Raw genomic sequence first — 9,181 nt, 5'->3', positions numbered from 1 at the left:
ACCACCTCCTGAGTAGGTGGAGGTTCGTCGTGGCACCAGCCATAGTATTCTTTCGACTATTGGCACCAGCAGCAGCCCTCTTTTCAGGCTGGAGGTTCGGCATGGGAGCAGCAGCCCCCCTCTTTTCAGGCTGGAGGTTTGGCGTGGCAGCACCAGCAGAGTCTCACGATGAACTTTGAGTTTCGTCCACAGACCCAGCCACAGGGTATGTATATTTATATATATTGTGTTCATTACCATGACTGCTACACAATTCTAATGCTAAGTACTTTCCCACATGCTAGAGCCTACGGGCATCAGTCGTCGTTGTCCGAACCCTCGCGGGGTAGTGAGCAGGATCACGCTCAAGGAGAGGACTATTCTATCCAACACAGCTGGATGTTCAATACTCTACCACCAGACCCCACACAGGAGGATACACAGTATCGCGAGCATGGGTCCGTGATTCTTCCGCGCAACGTTGTGCCACTTCATAAGTATGGCTGGACCACGCCACAGGCACCCCCGAAACGCCGTCCCAGTCGCAATGCCTGATATTTGCATGTAGGACCTATGTATGAGACTTATTTGTACCTATGTATGAGACATATTTCTATCTATGTATGAGACATATTTCTACCTATGTATGAGAGAGACATGTTACTATTTGTCGCATTCTTATTCAAGTTACATTCGCAAATAAAAAACGGTAGGACTGAAATACATATGCAATAGAAAGACTGAAATTAAGACCGACAACTTAAAATAAGATAATCTAACTCTAGCGCTACGAAGATGAAGTGCTTTTGCCCTTAGACGATGATGTGCTCTTTCCCTTAGCCGGTGCAATACTCTTCCCCTTGGACGATGAATAACTCTTACCTGTTTTGCTTGGCATGAAGATATCTTCATCGGACGATGATGTACTCTTCCCCTTGGACGATGATGTGCTCTTTCCCTTCGACGGTGCAGTACTCTTCCCCTTGGACGATGAAGAACTCTTACCCGTTTTGCTTGGCATGAAGATATCTTCATATGATTCCTATTCTTCAACCCATAAAAATGGATGTTTTCTAGCTCATTGTAGGTATGACTCACTCTTACCTTGACTGTGCTTCCTCCACCTTTCGTGCAACCTTAGCAGTTCTTGCCGTATCTCTACAGAAGTCCTTAATGGGAATCTGCACCTTCTTAATTGGTGGCCCAGCTTAGATAGTAGGGTGTCACTACTAATGAGTTCGTCCCATGGAACTATCCTATTGTCTACCTTGAAATCACCGGCTATCCACAATAGCCTCCGGGACATACCTAACCAAAATCTACGATCATCTAGGAAGCCGGACGACATCTTCCCAGACGAAATGGTGAGACTACACTTCAATACCATGGACGGTCTTTTATAGTTACAGAAGATACAAATAGGCGGGAAACGGTGGCAGGAGAACTAGGCGGGAAACGGTGGCGGGAAAACTATGGCAGGAAAACGAGGCGGGAAACACGCTGGCAGGAAAACGAGGCGGGAAACGCTGGCGGGAAAAGGAGGCGGGTAACGGTGGCGGGAAACGCTGGTGGGAAAACCAGGCGGGAAACGGTGGCGGGAGAATGAGTTTGAGAGCCCATAAGTATCTCATCTCCGGTAGTCATCCAAGCATCCTTCCCACTACTGTTTTGTCCAATAGTCCAGTGTCCCCCAATGAGTTTGCCTTACTCCGACCAGGGCGAGAGGCCGAGGAAGATGAAAGAAGCGATGTTGCCTTCGGGGGTGGAACATCTCAGGTGTTGGTGCGGCAATCTATGCAAGGTGAAGGAGGTGACAGATTTTTCAGATAAGTTAGGCATGAAGTTTTTTATGTGTGCGAACTATGAGCATGATCCACCTGTCCCGGTTTCGCCGTACGACAAGCCTCCGGTAAGCACATATAGGTGTGCTTAAGCATGTTGTGTGTGTCATATTCGATTTATTTGTAACATTAGGCTATTTTGTAGTCTCCTCCGCCCCTATGCATGTGGTATCGTTGGATTGACACGGAGATGCCAGATTGGGCGGTGGAAGAGATTAACACAAGGTCACGAAGTGCATGGCAGCGTTTCCACGCGGAGGGGCGTGCGGCAAAAGCTGCAGCCCAGGCGAAAGAGGAGCAAGAGAGAGAGAGCTCAAAGAGCATAGGGAGGAACAACATCGTTACTTTGATGAAGCACTGAGGAAAAACAGGGAGAAAGCGCTTCGCATGCAAGAGGAGGAACGAAGGCGCAAGGATGCTCGTGAGGCAGAAAGGGAGAGGCAAAGAGAAAGGGCCGCCGTGGCAAAGGCTGCAGAAGAACATGGCGATACGACTGGAAAATGGCCTAAGTGGACTCAGTAGTGCTTGTACTGTGTTTCAATTGTATTTGCTATCTTTAATTCTATCCAATTGTGGTATTATCGACGTATGTTAATTTAGTTGTGCCTTAGTTCTGAATGCAGCACATTATCGATGTATGTTAATTTAGCAAAGTTGTTAAGTCTTTTAGTTCAAAAAAACACGCAAGGAATCGACACAAAAATTGTCCAGCACATTATCGATGTATGTTAATTTATCCAAGTTGTCAAGTCTTTTAGTTCAAAAAACCGCAAGGATTCGAGACAAAAATTGAGCTTCGGCCATGTATGCATTGATCTTGCAACCAACTAGCTTTGGCGAAACTGATTAGCCTAACTAGTTCCAATCGGTTTCGGCGAAACCAACTGCATCCAGTCGGCCTGGCTGAAACCAACTGATCCAGTCGGCCTGGGCCAGGCCGACTACCTCTTGCGGGACCCACGCTCTGCGCAGCCTGCCTCCAGTCGGCTTCGGCCAGGCCGACTGGGCCCATTCGGCCTGGGCGAGGCCGAGGCCATATTATTTTTGAATTTTTTAGAAAACGCATATTATTTTTAAAAATGATTAAAAAATTGTATTATTTAAAAAAATTAGCCATTTCTGAAGCATTAATTGGTCTTGCAACGGAAGTACTAAATTCAAAAGACCATTTTTAAGATGATTAACCTGCCGTGTCACTGCATGCAAGAAAAGTCTGTTGCTTTGCTAGCTAGCTCGAGGCTACTACCTATCAACAAATCCAGAGATTTGCTCGCTGGAGGATGCAGGTAACAAAAGCTGCTTGGGCTGGTCGACCGAGAAATTAAACTGTGCCGAAACAACCCTTTATAATTTCATTATACGAGCCTATTCTCTCCTCCCATCAAATTTCATCTCAAAACAATTGATGCATCTTGTTTTAGGTTTTGAGAACGAAACCAATGGAAAGTAGGAGATGCATAAAAATAACACTAGTCCAACACTTTATTATGCATTATGCATTCTTTGGTTATAGTGATTTTAGAGATAAATCCTCTAAACTGGAATGGAGGGATTACTTGGTTTACTCAGGCATGTTCAACCAGGAGCGTCGAGTCTTTTCGTTTTGACGAAGTTTTGAGCGTGCGGTTCGCAAGTTAGTGCAGAATCTCTTGGGATAGCCAGTCTATGGCTTCCCCGGCCGGTCCACCCCCTACGTTGGCTATAGCTGGGGCAGCGCGACTGCTTTCCATCCCCATGTGCAACCAAGGAATTAACGGTATAGATCGATCGGCACATGCACAATATCCGCGAAAGAGCACATGTGCAAGCGAAGCGAGCACCTGATCAAAAAGTACAGAGACGCCTGTGCGGCCTGTGCACGGCCGCACCTGCGGCGAGTCGTCGGCACGCGGGCGGCTATCGAGTACTCCACCAATGCAAGCCAACAATATGCTCGCCGCAGTCACCGGTAACCGCTCCCTAAACACTGCATTTCTACTCCGGTAAAAAAAGAGACACCACCCAAGCACCACCGACGGGCGCCGGAAAAAGAGAAGCGCATGAACGAAAAACAAACGTGAAAAGGCCAAGATGAAATGCCGAATTTTCCAGAAACAGGTATATACAGCCAACACAGCTTGCCAGAGCAGTGCCTCAAGCTCAGCCGTCGGCACGTCTCTCGGTCACAGAAACTACAATACCACGATCGCATCGGACATCGGTCACGACCCGAACAGCAGCGACGGCGGCTCGTTGAGATCGAACGGGAGGCTGCCGGGCCTGGAGCCCATGATGCCGAGCTGGAGCGTCGTCGAGGGCGGAGCAGAGACAGCCGGCGTGGACGCTGCTTGGGGCAGAGGCGCAGCCAGCGGCGAGAAGTAGACAAAGTGCCATGGCGAAGGAAAGCTGAGGTCGATGCCGCCGAACGGGACAGTGCGCTGATGCTGTTGCAGGGGCGGCAGGCGGCGGTGCGGGACCTGGAGTTGGTGGTCGGGGAAGTTGGTCTTGGCCTTGGCGCCGCGGAGGGTGCGCGCGGCGCGGTCGTAGGCGAGGGCTGCCTCGACGGGGGTGTCGAAGGTGCCCAGCCACACGCGCGTCTTCTTCCAGGGGTCGCGGATCTCCGCGGCGTACCGCCCCCACGGCCGCTTCCGCACTCCCCTGTAGTGCGCCTCCTCGCCTTCTCCTGTCATCGCCCCGCCCCCGCCGCCGCCACCGAGGCTTGCCACTCCCCGCAGCATCGGATCCATCAGATGAAGAAGAAACGAAACGTGGAGTTTGCTGCGTGCAGCTAGCGAGACAAGGCAGATGTGGTGGTGTTCTGTCGTGTCTCAAGAAGCCGGGGGAGGCAGCTACGTAGACTGGGATATTTTTGCTAGCGACGGTCAGTGTGGTATAGTAAAGCCGTTCTTGTAGTATTTGGGTACTTTGGGTTGGGTTGGGTTTGAACTTTGAATGGGGGATGGTGTGGCTTTGGGCCTTTGGGGGAGCACGGCACAGCCGCCGCATGACTTGACGTGTCGCGGGTCCTACCGTCCTGCTCTGTTGTTGGTCGCTGCGCGGCGCGGTCCATCTTCTCATGTGAACTCTCTCTCCCAGTCTCCCTGCCCGCGTGACGACATGCCTACCTAATACAACCACGCCGCCCACTCTCTTTTTCCGGTCTTTGACGATCTCACCCATGCACTGCACAGCAGATATGTGCATGCATGCGTCCGAGCGGCGCCGCATGCTTCCCCCATGTCTCGTGGGGTCACGATCGTCTGGACCTGCGTGTCAGTGAATCTTGCATGCCTGCGCGCCATCCCGTTGTTCTGCTTCTCCCCGGGACTGCCCGCCTTTGGCGTTTCATCCGCCGCGAGGAATAAAGGCAAGGGACAAGTGGTACGACGTCACCACACGAGAGCTACAACAATGAGTCGTAGGCCCACCCGGTCTGGTCCCTACGTGCCAGCCAAATAAGCATGGACTGGGAGGGAGGATGGATACGCAGCGAAAAAACGAAGCGACGTGTCGACGGGCGATTGCGCCCAGGTTCACGTGCGAGGAGGCGTGTCGTCGGGTGGGGGACAGCACGGGCGGGGGACGGAATGGGACGCGTGTGGCGCATCGGCGGTAGGGAAGGGTGTGGGGTCCACCGTCCACGGGGATGGAATGCTGTGGGTGGTATGGGGGTACGGTTTTGGGTGGGTGTGGGTCTCGCTTCGACTTTACCATCGGTTCTGCTTCTCCGCTCGCTGTCGCTGGACGAGCACTTGGCCGTGTGCTACCAGCCGGTGACATCAGGGTAGAAGAGGGAATTTATGGTGACCTGGCGGGCACAGGAGGTTATTGGAAACGGGCAGCATAGGAAATGGCCCGTCAGGAGGGTTCTTTGGAGTCAGGCGCCGTATTGAATGACACTTTATTTCTTTCTTATCCGACCGAGGGTCCTCTATATAGGTGGAGTACGTTGACACTCCATCCGCTGCGCCTGTCTTTATGCGAGTAATTCAAATGTTCAAATGCTTCATGTTTGCACGGACGGAGGTTGCAAATGTGTGCTCGTATGACGGGAGTGTGTTTGAAGCCGACCTGTCTTATCTGATGACGCCCTTGACGTACGCACATGCTAACATGAGGCGATATGCCCTTCACGTACGGCTTAACTTTTACTGAAGAGCCACGACGCCACGTGTTAACTTTAGCGTATTTTTACTGTCCCTGGCTCTCTCCCGTTGCCCAGCACGCCCTCTCGTCCCCGCACCAATATAGCCATCCTACCGTTTTCAGCAGTGGCGCGCGGCGCCTCCGTGCCCGCAGATCTGTCACGCACCGTGTCCGCGGCTCCGAATCTGATCCAGTACCAGTGGCGCATTTCGTCAAGTCTGGACGCGTAGTGTCCCGCAAACGCCGGATGGGACGGGAGGAACGGCGTAGGCCTGGTTGCAGAACGCGAAGTCAGGGCCAGGTGGGTCCCATGACGAAGACCGGAGCAGAGATGCCGTGTCGCAGCGATGGGAGCAGGTCGGGCCGCGCCGCACGTGGTGGGAAACTGGCAGACGCCGCGCGGCGGACTGTTTTTTGGACCGTCCGTGGGCGCACGGACGGCCTCGAGAGCCTCGTATGGATGGGCTTCCGTCGGTCGACTAATAATAGCAAGATTAAGATTAACCGTTATAGTCTGTTGCTCTCGCTAATCAGTCATGTCATCTTTAAGTAGTATAATAACTAACCATGTATAATATGTTGTTATAAGAAACACTATTTTATTAATAGCAGACTCACATTACAGTCTCACAAGGTGTCTAGGAGCATGTGTTCCAACTGGCTACTAGTTAACAGCGCATTTCTTTTCTCTTTCCTCCAACTAAGCATCAAAACAATATTTTAATTCTTCTAGGCAGCTTATAGCCCACTATTATTTTTGCCCTAACCCATCCTCGTTGTCTCTCCATTGGCCCAGCACCAGTAATCCTAGTATAGGATTACGTCGTAGAGATACGTGTCTTCTTCTTTTTTCCCAGGGGAGTCCATTTCGAGATATCAATTGGCAAAAAAGAATATGTTAAATATAATTTACATGAAACAAAATTGATATCGCCAGATCAGACGCTCTAGGTTCACAGTGTTTTAAATATGGTCATTTTGTTACCAACTCTTACTTAGCTTGTGGTGGCTATTTTCCCCACCATATTTTCTTTTTTTTTCCGGGGAAAAGGGAGCTTTATTACTCAAAGAACAGGGTTACAATCAGTAGCTAAATTTGCTACGGTACACGGATGGGGCTGATTGAGCAACACATCAGACACCCGGATATCCCTAGACGAATTTGCTAGTAAATCTGCAACCTTGTTGTGATGACGATCGATTTTCTTGAGTCACAATGTTTAAGGTTAGACGGGCCAAAGTTAGTCATCAAAGAGCATACTAATAGTTGTGCTTTCATATTTTCAAAGTCACGTATGAATATAGTTCTTGATTAAATAATTGTATTTACAAAATCTAATAGTAGTACATCTCATCTCCACTACTGTAAAGTCATTGTTTGTATCTCCCTCTTTTTCGTCTACTCATATCGGACCGCGGATCTTCATCAAAATACAAAATCAACACATGTGTGGGAAAAAAAATACACAATCACGTTAACTCACTCACATATGTTTACGAGAAGTCACCGCAACAACGAGCGTATGTTTACGAGAAGTCACCGCAACAACGTGCATTGAATGGCTCATATTTATTCTGAAGTATCGTAAAAGCGCTCACGAAACCGTCACATCCAACTAAAAGAATGGTTGCATCAATCTGACACCACGATGTCAAATCTAGAATTTAATCCTAGTTTGCACGGTATAACAACGGACTTCACTAATCATCCAAGCAATGCTTGATTCATAATGAGATGGTTGTTTTAAGGCTCCGGGACCTTGAGGCTGCCGCCGCCGCGGGGCGAGCTCGCGGACAGCAGCGCATCGTCGTCGTCGTCGCGATCGCCGTCGCCGTCGATGCGCCGGACCTCATCGCACCGGCTGCTGCAGTTCTTGCAGGAGCTCAAGGCCGAGGCCATGGCCCGCGCGCGGCACTTTTCGCAGGAGCTGACCGAGCGGCTCGGCCGCAGCCACAGCCGCGAGGAAGGGCAAGGGCATCCGCCGCCGTCGTCCGGCATCGAGTCCGCGCTCGCCGCCCGCGCGGGCCCGCACGGTGTTCCGCGGCCTCCGGTTCAACAGCAGCAACAAGGCCAACAACGCCTGGAGGGAACTCCAGGCCAATTTTGATTGCCTCGCCCGCGACGGCTACCTCTCCCGCTCCGATATCGCGGAATACATAGGTACGTGCTATCCGCCACACTGCCCTGTTCCATTTTATTTTGCTTTTCAAATTTTAGTTCTAAGATTGGCGAGAAGCATGTGCAACTGTGCAGGGATGACAGAATCGAAGGAGTTCGCTCTCGAGCTGTTCGACACATTGAGCCGGCGGCGAAGGATGAAGGTAGAAAAAATGAATGAAGGCAAATATGAAGGGGCTAAATGCATAAATGCATAAATGGATGGACCTGACAGTAGGTCCCACCTGTAAGGAAAAGTGTCAAACAAGCTCAACAATCAGTTTTGGGCAAACAAAAAAGATTAGTCTGAATAAGTGTAGTTCTATGAAAAAATTATCGAAAAATATGGTTCTTTGATAAGCGTGCCTCAAGAACTGTTTTTCTTGAAATATACTCTCGTTCTTGTGGAAAAAAAAAGTTGTGCCTAATGTTCATTTTCTCCAAAAACATAAGAAACCAATAGTATTTCTAAAAAATCATTTTACCACTTTTATACAAAACGAATGCATCTACAATGAAGTTTTTATGAAATTCTCAATCCTATGAAAATCCTGCAAACCGAACATCCTAAAACAGAAAAAAATGTAAGGTTACATCTCATGCTTGAGTACCTTTGAGGTTTGAAAAAAAATATCTATCCTGAGTAGTAATTTATTAGTCCAATTGAAAGAGAATAAATACGATCCAGAGAAGGCCTGAACAGCTGAGCGGCGGAGTAAATATCGTTGTGTACACGTTGCGGCCGCCGCACTGGGAATTAGGTGCGCCGAAGAAAGCGATACGGCTGCAAGGAGGAAAGCGGCAACCTTCCGAAGGCGGGGCACGCGGCGGGCCCCACAGAGCGCGAGGAGAAGCTGCCGCCGCGCAAATCACTGCCTCCTGATACCCGCCCTTCCGCTGTTTATGGCCCACACCTGTCGGCCGAGACCACGCCCGGTCCTCGCGCCTATCCCCCTATGCGCAACCCCAAACACGCGGCTCCCGATCCAACCAATCAGAACGAGCGGCGCGCGCAGATCGAGCGTCGCGGTCCAAAGCCCACGCCCTAAAAGCAGGGGGGGCACACGGCAAGTCTCGG

General features: G+C 50.3%; 1 protein-coding gene and 1 long non-coding RNA gene across 2 annotated transcripts; one reads left to right on the top strand and one right to left on the bottom strand.

Moving 5' to 3' along the window:
- Positions 1-3,873: 3,873 nt before the first annotated feature.
- On the bottom strand, positions 3,874-4,742 carry LOC100827269 (ethylene-responsive transcription factor 12). The gene has a single exon (XM_003567152.4). The coding sequence runs from the start codon at positions 4,544-4,546 to the stop codon at positions 4,022-4,024; it is 525 nt and encodes a 174-aa protein (XP_003567200.2). The 5' UTR covers positions 4,547-4,742; the 3' UTR covers positions 3,874-4,021.
- A 2,518-nt stretch (positions 4,743-7,260) lies between these two features.
- Positions 7,261-8,460, top strand: LOC112271148. Its single transcript, XR_002964073.1, has 2 exons — positions 7,261-8,106; positions 8,200-8,460. It is a non-coding gene; the product is annotated as an uncharacterized LOC112271148 (long non-coding RNA).
- Positions 8,461-9,181: the final 721 nt, after the last annotated feature.

Source organism: Brachypodium distachyon, chromosome 2, assembly GCF_000005505.3.
Source record: "Brachypodium distachyon strain Bd21 chromosome 2, Brachypodium_distachyon_v3.0, whole genome shotgun sequence".
Classification (NCBI taxonomy): domain Eukaryota; kingdom Viridiplantae; phylum Streptophyta; class Magnoliopsida; order Poales; family Poaceae; genus Brachypodium; species Brachypodium distachyon.
This window is presented reverse-complemented; position numbering and strand designations above follow the sequence as displayed.

Excerpts from the sequence above, each read along its gene's own strand:
- LOC100827269 (XM_003567152.4), bottom strand. The coding sequence starts at position 4,546 with ATGGATCCGATGCTGCGGGGAGTGGCAAGCCTCGGTGGCGGCGGCGGG.